At 35.5% G+C, this 16,640-nt stretch overlaps 1 protein-coding gene across 5 annotated transcripts in view; it reads left to right on the forward strand.

The window, feature by feature from the left end:
* Positions 1 to 16,640, forward strand: part of RUNDC3B (RUN domain containing 3B) — a 145,413-nt gene that overhangs the window by 126,107 nt on the left and 2,666 nt on the right. For 3 of the 5 annotated variants that reach the window (XR_008662074.1, XM_055307284.1, XM_055307286.1), the window contains exon 10: positions 1,202 to 1,344. Coding sequence is in view for 4 of the 5 variants with exons in the window: in XM_055307284.1 (XP_055163259.1) it covers positions 1,202 to 1,344 (143 nt within the window). In the remaining variant the exon portion in view is untranslated. The remainder of the gene's footprint in view (positions 1 to 1,201; positions 1,345 to 16,640) is intronic. The other 2 variants (XM_055307285.1, XM_055307287.1) reach the window with 1 other exon arrangement.

The raw sequence follows: 16,640 nt of genomic DNA on the forward strand, positions 1-16,640 counted from the left end.
GTTATATAGATCATATTTGTTTGGATCTGTTATCTATTTTATCTATTATCAGAAATTGCCTATTGTAGAATTTCCTTCTACTTAAAAATATAACTAAGAACTCCTGTTCTTGACATTTGAAATGTCATCGTGTTATAAAGTGAGAACACTGTAAGCTAAAAAAAGTTATTCCATCACTTTATCCTTCACTTCTGAGATGAAAAGAACAAATGGGTACTGTTGTATATATCCCCTCATACATAATATATATACTTTCATTAAATTCTTAAGTTGACTCTGTGTGAACAGAGAATAGCTCTGGAATAGCTCATTTAAATTATATATACTTTCCTATAATACTATCATAGAATACATGACATTTATAGGAAATTAATTAGAGTTTGGCTACCTTGGGAGATAGATGTTAAGCCTGAAAAGTATATTCTTTCTCCTGGATCACATGTATTTACAAATTATAATGAATCTCATTCTCTTCCTTGAAATGTCAATAACACCAAGCTGTATACATCTTTTGAGCTCTTTTTATCCTGACAAAAAAAATATGAGAAAGGTTTAATAATAACCCATATTAACTTTGCATTTATAAATGAATTTTTCCTCTATTATTCATTTCTCATCAATTTGTTTAATGGAAATTGAGCTCACAGTAGCAAATACACAAGGGAAGGAGGTTAATTATCTTGATAGTGTATTAACAGAAACAGCTATTTTATTATCCAACATTTTTAAACTTGTAAATTATAGGAATTTGTCATAATAATTTGTAATTATTGTTATGTAAAAACCATCTGTAAAAATATCAAGACATTGAAGAATTTTCATGCGCCTAGGAGATACTGGGTCATTAAGTTATATCGTTTTGGTTTCTGCATTAGGAATAATCTGTAGATTTTCTGCTCCTTTGAAAACTGGTAATAACCAGAAGGTCCCCATTTTCTCACTAGCTGGATAATTAAAAATTGGTGTAAGGATTTAAATTAGTTTGACAAGTTGTCTTTCTTTTCCTTTTTTAATAGATTGAACACACAGACCTCTAGAGAGGGTGGAGGGAAAAGTTAAATGGAGATCATATTGCAGCCACAATAGAGACAGAGTTTAGGGGAATAACTGGGGAGAAATAAGCCAGAAATTCAGTAAATTGAAGCGGATCATTAAATAATATCTCTAGAAATTCTTTTTTTATGAGAAGAAATCCGAGTAGCATTTCACCCTTGTTTTACAGAAAAAGTTATCACAGTCTTGACCAGTTATCAGCTGAAGTTAGCCTTTCTCAGACATCATTGGATCCAGGTCAGTCACAAGAAGGAGATGGAAAACAAGACACGTTAAATTTAATCAGTGAAGGTAAGAAAAACAAAGTCTATTTGGAAACTACTTTTTCCTACTGTGTATGCTTTGGGTGTGGAATGCTGAAGAACAGCAGTGATGGTTCTGTGAAGCATGCTGGGAATGAAGCTGTCAATTATGATTTAAAAAGATCTGCTTTTGTTTTTTTCTCATGTGTTTGTGGATAACCTCAGAAGATTGTCATTTTTTCCTTTATTTCATCACTTCCTGTACTGGTTGTTTGTTTGTTTTTGTTTTTGTTTCTTTACCCATGCCGATTGGGCTTTTTGTGTCTCTATCACTAAAATGACTTTGATCAAGCTGGTCCACCCCTGCCATATTGCAGTTCAAAAGAAAGTTCTTGGTCTTCATTCTTTAAAACTTCTCACCAGCTTTTGATACAGTTGACCACTTCCTCATTCTTGAGTCACTTTTGGTACTTCATTTATTGAATATTCTGAAAACCTTGGGAATAAATATGAAAGAGTTTGAGTTTTCTCAGACTGCTGTTTGAGAGTAACTGCTGTTACTGCTTTCAGCTGTACTCCTTCAACCCCTCTTTCCTTTGTGTCTCAACTTCCTGGATGACATCTTGGTTCAATTCCAAAACTTTTTAGGACATTTTCATTGATCACATTCCATTTTCTAAGACTCAAGTCTATGTATTTTTAAACTTCAGTAGCTTAGTTCAGTTACTTTCTTTCCTGCCCCCAGTACAGGCTTAGGCTGTGACTCTAGCACTTTGGGTTGGACGAGTGGTGCTGGTATGATAGGGCATGCACATCTTTTATCTCTGCATCCCAGCATGTGTGAGGTGAGGACTAGGGACCTGCACTCCTCTGGGTCTCCATTTCTTCTCGGTCTTCTCCACTGCGATAAATAGCACCACTACACACATTACTAAGTTCTACTCTTCCCCTTTACAACTCCTCGTCCGTTTATCAGTAGGTCCTGTCAGCGCCCTATGCAAGACATGCTGCCTACACTTATTTGTCATCATCTTCACAATTACAACCCTCGTCTAAGCCATGTGGAGCAAGCCTCGTGGATGAACTACTCAAAAGCTTTTCTTTGAGTCTTTCCTCTCTCATTCTTGCCTTCATGCAGTCCATTGTCCATAGGTTAATCAGTGATCTTAGAAAACATAAATGAGAAAATATTATACCCAAACTTAAAAACCTCCAGTGGCTTTCAGTGAATTCAGAATAAAATCCAGACTGCTTGTCATAGCCTCCTATATGATCGTGTCCTTGCCAGCTTCTGCTTTTTCTCATACCATTCTTTTTCCTAGCTCCTTGCACCCCAGAATACTGACCTTTTACCTATTCCTTCAGATTGGTTCCTGCTTCAGCTAGCTTTGCACCTGCTTTTCCTAGTGCCGTTGAAACTTCTTTCTTGAGCAGCCCGGGTGGCTCAGTGGTTTAGTGCCACCTTCAGCCCAGGGCATGATCCTGGGGACCTGGGATCGAGTCCCACGTCGGGCTTCCTGCATGGAGCCTGCTTCTCTCTCTGCCTCTCTCTCTCTGTGTCTCTCATGAATAAATAAATAAAATCTTAAAAAAGAAAAAAAAGAAACTTCTTTCTTAAGGTCTTTGTATGGTAACCTCGTTATCAGATCTCTTTTGAAATAGCTCTTTAAAGAAGTGTTCATACCTTAAATAGCCATCGTCTCCATATTCGTGTCCACCTCCTCCCTCATCAGGTGTTACTTGGTTTCACCCCAGGCACTCCATCACATTGCCCTCTGGTGTATTATGATTCTAGTCTCTAATTCCCCACTGAAATGTATGCTTTATGAGGGTAAGGAATCTTATCCATATTTTCCACCGATGTATTACCAGAGCCTGTCACATAATAGATAATTATTAAACATTGGTTGATAGAATAAGTATATAATGAATTAATATCACAGAATGTGAGGAACAAGGTACAGATAGTATAAAGTAAAAATTCAATTAACAAGCAGACTCAGGCAATGGGAACTTATGTTAAGCTGAATTTTCTGCTTCTTTTAAGATAGTTATTGAAATGTTCTCAGAGGGCCTTAAGTCTATTTTAATAGTTTATAAATAATGTGTACTGACTACAAATGAATCTTTTTTTGATGATGTGGATAATAAAGATAGAAAAATAGAGTATCTTCATGGCATGAATGTAGATAGAACATAAGCTGAATCCACTGCCATAATTTAGAATTATGTGTATTTTAAAAATTAATCTGTTCGATGAGTGGATTTATTTGTGATGATGACTCTATGTAAAAGACCCGTTTAATATAGGCATTTTAATAGTAATAAGTCAAAATTGATAATGGGTAATTTTTATACTATAAAAATGAATGGATGAAGCATAGAAAATTTTTAAGGCAGTGAAACTATTCTGTATGATACTAAAATGGTGGATACATGTCATTGTAAATTTGTCCAACTCGTAGAATGTACAGCACCAAGAGTGAACCCTAATGTAAACTATGAACCCTGGTTGATAATGATGTGTTCATGTAGGTTTCTCCCTTGTAACCAATGTACCAAACTGGTGGGATATATTCATAATGGGGGAAGCTTTGTACAGAGGTACAGGAAATCTTTGCACATTCTGCTCAATTTTGCTGTGAACCTAAAACTACTCTAAAAAATAATGTGTGTATACACACATAGAGAGAAGTATTGGCTTTAAGAATTGAGGATTAAATAACAGATTAAGAATTACTTGATTTCAGCTCAGGTCATTGTCCAGGGTTGTGAGATCGAGTCCTGCATGGAGCTCCTATGCTCAGCAGGGAGTCTGCTTGAGATTCTCTCTCACCTCTCTTCTGTACCCTGCCCCCCAGCTAGTGCTCTATCTCAAAAAAGCAAAAAAATGTTCAAGAAACAGAAGGAAATGAATTGATAGCTGATTACACTCTAGGAAGAAATGGGAAAAAAAGGAAAAATTATATCAGAAGTAAATATTAAAGAATAAGCTGCCTAAAGAATAGATTTGGAAGTGAACTTATTATAGAACATTGAAGAAAAGCAGGAAAGCAACCAAGAGAATGAAAATATGATGAAGAAAGAAGTAAAATGAGTCATGAAGTGTTTGAATTAGAAGTCAAGCAAAGAAGATAAAATTTAGGGGCATCTGGATAGCTCCGTTAAATTTCTTACTCTTGGTTTTGGCTCAACTCATGATCTCAGATCATGGGATCAAGCACTGCATCAGGCTCCATGTTCAGTGGGGAGTCTGCCTGAGATCCTCTCTCTCTGCCCTCCCTCTGCTCACACATGCGTTCTCTCTTTCTAAATAAATAAATCATTAAAAAAAAAGATAAAGTGTACAGATTAGTGGAGTCACTCTAAAAGTGTATAGATTAATTGAGTCACTCTAGAAGTAAAACAGTGGAGAACTAATACTGAATCTTTAAATTTAAAAAAATTTAAAAAATTTAAAAAAATCTGGACATTAAGACTGAAATCTATAAATTGACAGAGCTGACAACGGGCCTTAGAAAATAATAATAATAATAATAACCTGTGTTAATCAACTCTAAGGCATATCTACTAAAATTATTAGATATTAACAATAAAGAAAACATATTCAGGGCTTCTAGGCAGAATGATCAAATAGCTTGTAAGGGGAAGAGAATGAGACTTAGCATTACACTTCCCTAGTTGTATAAAGGTAACAACTAGAGCAAAACTACAAACCATTCCAGATAACATGAAGTTAAAACAAAAAGACATGTTATCATATAGAAAAAGAAATAGAAGAAATATAAGCTGTAATTATGAATTTATAAAAAATAATAAAAACTATCATAGCAGACTGAGATTTACTTAAAGCAATAGAGGAAAATTCATAATATGTATATACCTTTTCATTAAAAATGAAAAAATGAATAAAATTTCTCAGCTGAAAACAGTAGGAAAAGAACAAGATATATAAAAAGCCAATAAAGAAAATAATAAAGATAAAACTACAAATTGAGATAAAGAGATCTAATTAATAAAACCGTTCTTTAAAAAAAAAATTAACAAATTTGAGACCTAGCTAATTTAATCACAGGGGCAGAAAGAACAAATAAATGAAAATATAGGGGATAAATACAACCTGATATAGTGTGAAAATTTTTTTTAAATTATAGTCTAGTTTCGCTTATCAATATTGATGTGAAAGTTCTGAATAATATATTAGTGAGCAGAATCTAGCAGATCATCAAAGAGATGATACACTATGACCATGCAGATTTAATCCCAGAATGTAAGATTGTTTCAATATTAGGAAGTCTAAAAAAAAAAAAGGAAGTCTATTAATATAATACAAAACTAACATATCTAAGATAGAAAAAATTATCTCCACAGATGCCAAAAAACCCCTGGATAGAATTCAACACTTGCATGACACAAACATTCAAAACAGAAGAACTGAATACTACTTCATTTCCATGGGTATGTGTAAATGTCTCTGTCCTAAGATCAGCATCCTACTTAATGAGGAGATACTAAGATGCAGATTGATTTCTACCACTGTATAACATCATGCTAGTAGCTAATGCATTTAAAGAAGAAATTTCTAGAGACACGAGAATTGGATTTTTGCAGATGATAGCAGGAACCTGGAAAACGAGAAATAATACTTAGACAATAAAAGTCCTACAAAGTAGCAAAATATAAGATTATGCAGAAATCAGTAGCTTTCACATGTACAAACAAGAAGCAATGAGAAACTCTATCGGGGGGACAAGTTAAATAGCAACAGAGAAAATAAAATTTTTAGACTTTGCACATTTCTTGTTAAATTTATTCCTATTATAAGGAAAGCTTATAAACCATTCTTAAGACACAAAAGTGGAGTCAAGGAAATGGAAAGAAATCCTTTAAGTCTTCCCTAAGTTAATGTAAAGTTAACACACTCCTATCTATATACGGCTCTTGTTTTTAAATCCAGCAATAATACACCTTGGAATTCACTCCAAAGAAATACTTAAGCGGAACAGAAATACATAGTCACAAGATTATGCTGCTCATTTAGTATTCCTTCACATTCTGCAGTTTTCCCTGAATGCTTATCACACTGCAGGGAATTTCTCTAGCTATAATTTTTAAAATTTATCTCCAAATTTTGAGGCAATTATGGATTCACATAGAGTTAAGATCCATGTATCCTAAAAAAAAAAAAAAAAAAAAGAGCCATGTATCCTTCACTAGTTTGCCTCAGAGGTGACATTGTGCATCATCACATCCAGGAAACTGACAGTACAATGCAGTGATTTCTTTCATATTTATGTGTCATCCTCTGTTTTTAGTTCCATGCAGTTTTATCACATGCATAGGTATATGTCTAAATCGCCAGTCAAGATACAGAACAGCTGCATCATCACAAGGATCCCTTGTGTTAGTGATGACACCTATCTCCTTCCCAGCCTTGCCTTATGTCTGCCCCTTCCCTAGCCCATGGCAAATGCTAATCTCTTCTCCATGACTATCATTTTGTCATGAAATTATGAAGAGTACCATATCAATCAGATAGTGCATAGCTCATTGGGATTCGCTTTTTTCCACTCAGCATAGCTCCCCTAAGATCTATCAAAGTTGTTAAACATATCAATGGTTTATTTCCTTCTCTGCAAAAAAAAATATTCCATGGTAAGGATGGTTTTATTATCACCGTAAAAAACAATGCCACTAATTGAAGGACATTTGAGTTGTTTCCATTTGGGGGCTGTAAAACTGCTACTCTAGTCTGTATATATGTGTCTCCCAAATTCATAATCTCTAGTGTGATGATAGAAGAATGTGGGAGGGAATTAGATCAGGAGGGTGGAGCCATCATGAATGGGATTAGTGTCTTAAAAAGAGACCCCAGATTGTTTCCTGGCCCCTTCAGTCACGATACCAAGTGAGAAGATTGCTGTCTGTGAGCCAAGAAACAGGCCATCTCTAGACATGGGATCTGCAGGTAACTGGATCTGAGATTTCCCAGCCTCTAGAATTCTGAGAAATAAAAAACAGAAAATACATTTTTCTTGTTTATAAGCCACTCAGTTTATGGTATTTCTGTGGTGGCAGCCCAAATGGGCAACACTGTTGTGAACATTTGTTTGCAAGTTTTTCTATGAACTTATTTTCACTTCTCCAGGATAAATACCTAGGAGTACTGTTGCTAAATTGTATGGTGGTTGCATGTTTAGCTTTCCAAGAAACTGCCAAACGGTTTTTCAGATTGAACCATTGTGTATTCATTCCCACTAGCAACGGATGAGGGATTTAGTTTCTCTACCTCCTTGCCAGCATTGGGTGGTGTCACTTTTTTATTTTTGCCATTGTATTTGATATGCAATCATATCTCATTATGGTTTTGATTTGTATTTCCCTGATGGCAAATGATGTTCCGTATCTTTTTGTGTGCTTATTTCTCAACTACATATTCCAGTGAAATACCTCTTCATTAATTTTACCTGCTCTCTAACTGGATTACTTTTTTATTTAACTGTTGGGTTTTGAGAGTTCAACAGATAATTCTAAAATTGATGCTTGCGGTTAATACTCAAGACTTGGTGGACAAAATTATGAACATTATTCATGCTAAGTATCTTCTAAATTACAAGATTTATGTTGGAAGTCCAGCCTTTCTTTCAATGGCCTCTTCTGATATTGAATCCCAGTTAAAAATAAAATGAAAACTCTTTACCTAGAAGACATTTGAGATATCATCCGAATTTTAAAATATTCTCCTTTTCTGTCAGAATGTAAGCTGGATAGTATTTTATTTAAGATTTTTTGTGTGCTTTACTGTGTTGATTAAATTTTTATAGTATATGTCACATTTACAAACATAGTAGATGGTTTTTTTCCTCTAAAAACAAACATTAGACGCCCAAATACGTCAAGATTTGAAAGTAGTTAATCTTGGTGGTGGAACTATAAATGATTGTTACATTTTTATGCATTCTTAGTTAAAAATATTTTTATTAAGAACTCCATATGGAGAGCCTTGAGAACTAGAGATCTGTGGGGCACCTGACTGGCTCAGTTGGAGGAGCATATGACTCTTGATTTTAAGTGAACTTGTGAGTTCGAGCCCTATATTGGGTGTAGAGATTTCTTAAATAAATTTTAAAAAGACCCTAAGGAAATAGAGATTTGTTACTAATGACTTGGGAAAATAGAAATTTATGCTTGTATTCTAAAACTTGGTTCAGGCCTTTTATGCCTTTACATATTCCCATCGTTTACATTCCTCAAGAACATATTTTAATGAATAATTTGAAAAGGTATAAAACAAAAAGCAATTCTACATTCCTACTGATTATTAAATAAAAGAATACCTCGGGTTGCCTGAGTGGCTCAGTTGGTTAAGTGTCCAACTCGGTTTGGGCTCAGGTCATGATCTCAGGAATGTGAGAGCAAGCCCTGCATAAAGGCTCTGCACTCAGCATGGGATCTGCTTGAGATTCTCTCTGTCCTTATCCCCTTACCCCCATTTGCATGCATGCACTCTCTCTCTAAATAAATAAAATCTTAAAAAAGAAAATCTCAGAAGTTAAATGGTACCATAATTGTTGATAGAGTGAGAAGTTGTCATTCTTTTCAAGGATTTACTAACCCCTTCATATATGACAGTTACTATGCTTATAACTACTGGTTGCTATCCATATTTCAGCAAGTCTAGGATGCTGTTACTTTATGTAGCCCCCCAAAAAAAGAAAAGAAAAAAGCCAACAATTAAATCCTAAAATATTGTTTACATATCTCTTAGCATTTTTAATATTTATTTTAAAAGGTCCTTGGGTGCCTGAGTAGCTCAGTTCACTGGGTGCTCAACTCTTGACTTCGGCTCAGGTCATGATATCGAGGCCTGCATTGGGCTCCATGCTCAGCCCAAAGTCTACTTGGGATGCACTCTCCCTGACCCTCTGCCCCTCCTCCTACTTGCACTCACTCTGTCTCAAAAAAATCCTTTAGACTTAAAAAAATTTTTATTATAATTTGCATAACATAAAATTGACCATTGTAAAGTGTACACTTCAGTCGTGTTTAGTATACTGGTAATGTTGTGCAACCATTGCCACTAATTATAGAACATTGCCATCACCCGGTAAGCCCTGCACCTATTAGTGGTTGGGTCTCAGTGCCTCCCTCCCCGCTACTAATCTACTCTCTGTCTCTTTGGATTTGTCTATCCTGGATGTTTCATATAGTACAATCCTACAGTATATAACTATTTTTGTCTAGGTGTTTTGTTTTGTTTTAGTAGGTTCCATACCCAGCATGGAGCCCAATATGGGGCTTGAACTCATGACCCTGAGATCAAGACCTGAGCTAAAATCAAGAGTCAGAAGCTTCACTGAACCACCCAGGCACCCCTTGTCTAGGTTTGTTGCTTAGCATTGTGTTCTCACAGTTTGTCCATGTTGCAGCAAGTACTAGTACTTCATTCCCTTTTATGTACAAATAATATTCCATTATATGGATATACCGCAATTTGTTATTCATTCATCATTTGGACATCTGGATAGTTTGCATTTGGGGCTGTTGTGAATAATGCTGCTATCAACACTCATGTACAGATTTTTGTGGGAACATATATTTTTATTCCTCTTGGGTATATAATTAGGAATGGAATTGGCTGGAGTATATGTTTAATCATGTGAGGAACTGCCATACTTTTTCAAAATGATTATTCCATTTTGTAATCCCACCAGCAATGAATGGGGGTTTCATTTGTTCCACACCGTCACCAATATTTATTATTGATGACCTTTTTTTTTTTTTGTGCCAGTACCATACTGTCTTGATGACTACAGCTTTGTAATATAGCTTGAAATCTGGACATGATGCCACCAGCTTTGCTTTGCTTTTCTAGGACTGCTTTGGCGATTCCAGGTCTTTTGTGGTTCCATACAAATTTTTAGGATGGTTTGTTCCAGCTCTGTGAAAAATGCTGGTTGTATTTTGACAAAGGTCGCATGAAATGTTTAGATTTTTTTTTTTTTTTTTAAGATTCTATTTATTAGAGAGAGAGAGGCAGAGACACAGGCAGAGGGAGAAGCAGGCTCCGTTTGAGGAGCCCGACATGGGACTTGATCCCGGGTCTCCAGGATCACACCCTGGGCTGAAGGCGGCGCTAAACTGCTAAGCCACCAGGGCTGCCCTATTGATGATCTTTTTAATTATACCATCCTAAGTGGGTATGATGGAATTTTGTGGTTTTGATTTGTATGGCCCTAATGAATAAAATGTTGAACATCTTTTCATGTGCTTATTGGTCATTTGCATATCATCTTCAGATAAATGTCTGTTCAGCTTCTCTGTTTAAAAATTCCATTGCCTTTTTGAGTTGCAGTAGTGTATTTTGGATAATAGAATCTTATCAAGCTGTATGATTTGCAAATATTTTTTTCACTCTGAGGGATGTCTACCTGCTTGCTAGTGTTCTTTGACTCACAAATTTTTAATTTTGATAAAGTCTCATTTAAATAGTTTTCTCCTGGTTGCTTGTGCTTTTGGTGTCACATCTAAGAAACCATTTCCTAATCCAAGATCATATAGATTTACTCCTATATTTATTTTTTTTAAGGGTTTTACATATAAGTTTTAGATTTTCATTGACATATGGTATCTATTTTAAGTTTTTGGTGTGAGCTAATTGTCCAACTTGATTCTTCTGCAAGTGGATATTCATTTTCCCCTGGACCATTTGTTGAAAAAAACTCTTCTTTCCCCAACTGAATGGTCTTAGAACTCTTGTTGAAATGCATTACCCATACATTAATGGGTTTATTCCTGGATTCTCAATTCTGTATTATTGGTCTGTATGCCTGTTCCCATGCTACATTATCCATATTACAGTATCACACTGTCTTGCTTTATAGTAAGTTTTGAAATCAGGACAACTTAGTTCTTTTTCAAGATTGATTTGGCCATTTGGGCTCCATTGAATTTCCATGTGAATTTTAGAATCAATTTGTCATTTCTGGAAAAAAAAAAGGCAGTTAGAATTTTGATGGGGATTACATTGAATCTGTAGATTAATGAATCTGTAGTTAAGAAATATTCCCATCTTAACTATATCGTCTTCTAAACAGTTTACATGGAGAAGTGAGATGTTTCCCCACTTATTTCAGTCTTGAATTTTTTTCAACAATAGTTTATAGTTGTCATGTACAACTCTTGCGCTTCTTTATATGAATGTATTCCTAAGCATTTTATCCTTTTAGATTCATTCTATTGTTAATGGAATTGTTTTCTTTTATGATCATTGATTCTTTTATTATTAGACTTTAAACATAAGTTTAAAAAGTTAATGTCACTCATCTATAAAAAGGAAAATAAAAGTAAATTCAATTGTAAAAAATTTCTTCGTATTCAGAGTCAGTCTCTTCTGAATCATTTAATCAAGAGCCATTGGCTATGCTTTTGCTTAAAGTATCGTTCTGTGTGCCAACATCAAACCATTTCCTAAACAATCCTCCTTTAATACAGGGGTTTTCTCCCAATTTACCAAGTATTCTACATATTTTTATGTGAGTACTTTCCTATTCACCTAACTTAGAGCTTCATTCTCTTCCTCAGTTAAACACTTCTGGAAATTAAACAGTTTCTCTTCAAAGGGCACAGGAATTCCATGACAAGTTGAGGTTCAGATCCTAACAGAAATCCGCATGGTGCGTGAATCAGTCCCACCAATTGCTTGTTGCTCTAAAATTTCTTTTATCTAGTCTGAGGAATGTCTTCTGCCTCCAATGCACACTTGGCATGCAATAGCAGTCCTTTTGCATATGTACCCAAGTTTCATCTACTTGCAGGGTTTTTCCTGAGCCCTTTGTGTTGTTTTACAAGGAAGTGTGAACTGCCGTAATTTTTGTAATGAGTTATTTGCTTCAGTGAAATTTACATGTTTTCGTGCTTTTCTCTGAACTATTAATTTTAAAGGAAAGTAATAATTTTGGGAGCCATTTTAATCAGTATATAAGTAACTCAGCTAAAGAGATATCAGTATGGACACGTGTGACCAAGTTCACACATATACATGCAAAAACAAATATGTCCTAGTAATTCCCTCTTTGCCCGCTACAACTACCACACACATTGGTTTCCAATAGTTTGAAATTTTATTGCACAAAATGAGGCTCACCCCTTTTCTTGAACTTTGATCACAAAAAGGTAACATGTTGCTTACAAAGCAGGTTAATATAACATTTTCCCTGTGTTCCTGGGTTTATGCTAGTGCCTAAGGAATCTCTGTAGTCATTCCTTAAAATTAGGATACAATTTACAGCCTTTTCATTTCCTCATTGACCCCTTCCTCCCCACTCAGACTTTCTTATAGAGTTGGTGATCTCACTTTTACTTACTGTTCTTACTGCACTTTATTAGAATTTTCTGTTTGTGTATGTTTCTACCTTACATTAAGTTCCTTACAGGCAAGAAGTGGTTCTTTTTATTTTTATCACAGTGTCTGGCATTGCGCTAAATGAATGACTTCTAACTTAGTAACATTTGAAGCACTAGCATCTGAAGACTTGTAGAATCTAGACTCTCTCAATACATTTAAAACAGAACAGATCTTTCTTGCTATAAAACAAGAATCTAGGGGATCCCTGGGTGGCGCAGCGGTTTGGCGCCTGCCTTTGGCCCAGGGCGCGATCCTGGAGACCCGGGATCGAGTCCCACATCGGGCTCCCGGTGCATGGAGCTGCTTCTCCCTCTGCCTGTGTCTCTGCCTCTCTCTCTCTGTGACTATCATAAATTAAAAAAAAAAAAATTAAAACAAGAATCTAGTGGTGCCTGGATGGCTTAGTTAAGCATCTGCCTTTGGCTCAGGTCATGATCTTGGGGTCCTGGATGGAGCCCCTGTGTCAGGCTCCCTGCTCAGTGGAGAGTCTCTATCTCTCCCTGTCCCTCTGCCACTCACCTCACTAGTGTGCTCTCTCAAATAAATAAATAAAATCTTAAAAAAAAAGGAAATCTATTTGCTGCTTCTTTTGACTAATTTGTTTCTGCTAGGGAATTACCACTTTTCTATTCATCTAGGCTAGAAAGTTTTAGTTAACCTTAAAAGAACCTAGTTCTTTCCTCTTGTATCAAAAAGTTGCTTTTAAAATTTCATCAACACAGATTTTAACATACTTATTTTTTAGTCCATTGTGATAATTTTATGTATATGCACATATGTGTGTTAACTGCTGACATCACAATATGCAAGAATATTTTGGAATAATCCCCTATCATTCTCTGCCTTAACACCTATTTCCTTTTGCTTATTTCCTTTTTATATTTTATTTCCTTTTATAGTTGGATGGCTACAATCACAACATAACCACCTTGATTCTTTTGCACAATTTTTCACTTTTATATTTAAATGAAGGCTTACAGTGAAGTCTCTTGGCTTCCTTAAGGGTAACACACTGCCCTGCATGTTCCACAGCATCAGTATTTTCAGAGGTTGGACAGGTGTCTTTGAAGGCTTTTATAAGTAGATATACACTCCCCCCCACACCCCCCTGCCCCATGCTTTCCTGAATATGCCCCAGTCAGCTCTGCTGTATGGTTTGTTTCCTTGGGGCACAACTGAAGACTTCGTGTACCTTTGTCTTCTCCCCCAACTCCAACTTTTTTGGATAATTTCAAACCTACAGAAAAGTTGAAAGAATGAACACTGCTGTATGCTTTACCACTATTAACCTGTTACCATTTTGCCACACTTGGCATTGTCTTGCTTTTGCTCTTGTGGGCACAGACTCCCTCCATTTACTCAGACATATGCCCTTACTATTATGCTTAACCATTTGAAGTAAACTGCAGGTATCATAAACTTCATCTGTAAATACAACAGCATATATCTCCTAGGGATAAGGATGTTTTCTTACAAAGCCACACCATATGACCCTTAGTTAAGATATTTAACATCACTATATTACCTGATAATTTGTTAATATACGTATCTCAACTTGTCCAGTAATAAAAGACCTTTACAAGCCTTTGTTCAGGATCCATTCAAGGATCACATATTACATTTCCTTATCAATCTCTCTGGGGTCCTTTCATTGAGTAGAATACTTTCCTTTTTCTCTCACACACATTTACATATTTGAAGAGCCTAAACCAGTTTTGTTAAATGTCCAACAATTTAGATTTGTCTGATGTTATTATCATATTCAGGTTAAACATACAACGTGAATAATGTGTCTTTGTCAGCACATCTCGTCGGGAGGTTACTGTCCTTTTTGAACATTGAGAGACCCTTAAATAGGACTCCTGTGTCCTACCTTCTTTATACTAGGAAATGTTAGAGACCATAATTTGGGCTTATACAGGTTCCTGTTGCTGCTGGAATGGTCATTGTTTCTAGCCTATGGAAGTGTTAGGGATTTATTTTTAAAGAAAAATACACTTTAAATTTATTTTACAATTCTAATTTAAGATTCAGGGTTTCTGTGTACTTGATTTTATGTTTTGGTATCTAATGATGAAAATATTGATTCCTCATTTATATGAATATAATTATTTTTTCATATTATAGAAATTTCAAGATATCGGTTTATTATTATGAAAATATGGTTATTTAAAATAGTCTAGGATTTCTAGTTATTTTATCTTGAGAATATATGCTAGAGTCAAATTACTGTGCTTTAAAGTTCATCTCAGTTCTGTTCACTTTCACTTTCACAGTTAACCAGTTTTATTAGTTTTTGAATTATCCATTTTTAAAATGTCAATTCAAATAATTTATGTCACCCTTTCCTAGATAAAAGGCAACATGCTATACTCTAATCTGCACTTTGCTTTTTTCACTTGACAGTATGTCCTAGAAATCACTATCTGGCATTACAGAGCGATCCTTCAGATTCTCTTTTACAGTTCTGTAGTATCTCATTGTGTAACTGTGTTAAACATTTAGTCTTTTGCATTACTGTATAATATATTATTCTCTAACTCCCAAAGAATTGAAAACAGGACTCAAACAGATACTTGTGTGCCAGTATTTGTAGCAGCATTGTTTACAGTACTCAAAAGGTAGACTTAACCCAAGTGTCTATACAGATGAATGGATAAACAAAAAGTAGTGTATACATACAGCAGGATGCTATTGATCCATAAAAAAGAAATGAAATTCTGATACACACTACAACATGGATGAACCTTAGAAAACATGCTAAGGGAAATAGAGCCAGACACAAAAGGGTAACTATTGTATGATTCCACTTGTGAGAATGATGTATTGAATAGAAAGTAGTTTAGAATTTTCAGAGACTGAGGGTAAGGGGACAACGGATAGTTACTGCTTAAATGGTAGAGAATTTGTTTGGGATGATGAAAATTTTTGGAAATAGTGGTGATGGTTGCACAGTACCATGGATGTAATTAATGCCACTGAATTCTATACTTAAAGTAGAAATTTAGAAAGACTGTCCAAAGCAGTTGAGTTGAAGGAGCATTTAATAAGAACTCCAGAAAATTGATTCTGGCCCCAAATGGGTCTCTAAACTTAAACATTAAAAGTGCCCTTGAAACATCTAAATCTTTTGATCCCAAAATAACATGATAAACATTCTAAATTTGAATTTGACAATTACTCTTCCATATCTCCTTCTAACACTGTTGTATTTTCCTCTCTTTTACTTGTCAGCAAAACTGTGTAGTTAACATTGCTTGTCACTTTTAGTATTTTACAAAGGAAAGACTAGGCTCAAAGAAGATGCCTTTCCTAAGGTCATACAGCTCTCTTGGGTCCCAGTACAGTTCTTCCTGAATCATGATTCGTTAATTATGTAATAAGCATCTCCTGTGTGCTAGGCACTGGGAATATAATAACACAACAAATTACATGTCCTTTCTTAGGGTATAGTTTAGAAAAAGAGAGAGCCCCATAATTATCATACAGGATTAACTAGGTGGGACTAGAGTTCAAAGGACAATGGGAACACTTCTGAGGGGCCATTTAAAAGAGCAGCATTCAGAAACACCTGCTGTATGGTCCAGTTTACACTTCCATAACTGAGTAGAACTGAAGCTCTTTATCTGCTTCGGAAACCTGCTAATGTTCAAAGACCTCAGCCTTTCACAGCCTCAAAAAGCCACTTCTTGGTAGTATTTGCAAACTTACTCAGCTCTGGAGAGAACTTGTGTTCCCCAGCTGTGAAAACAGAACTGCCCATCTTTCTTCAGGGCCTACTGCAGTCCAGTACATGACAAATTCCTGATGCAAGGTAGATGCTGAATAAATGTTCAATAAGTGAGTTAAGCTTCTCCCAGTCCAGCCCTTCTCCTGAACTGAAGTAATGCTTCTGCTGCATTACTTACCTACATAGGGATTTCCTATTTCTGTGGCCT

This window comes from Nyctereutes procyonoides, unplaced genomic scaffold, assembly GCF_905146905.1.
Source record: "Nyctereutes procyonoides isolate TBG_1078 unplaced genomic scaffold, NYPRO_anot_genome, whole genome shotgun sequence".
Lineage (NCBI taxonomy): Eukaryota > Metazoa > Chordata > Mammalia > Carnivora > Canidae > Nyctereutes > Nyctereutes procyonoides.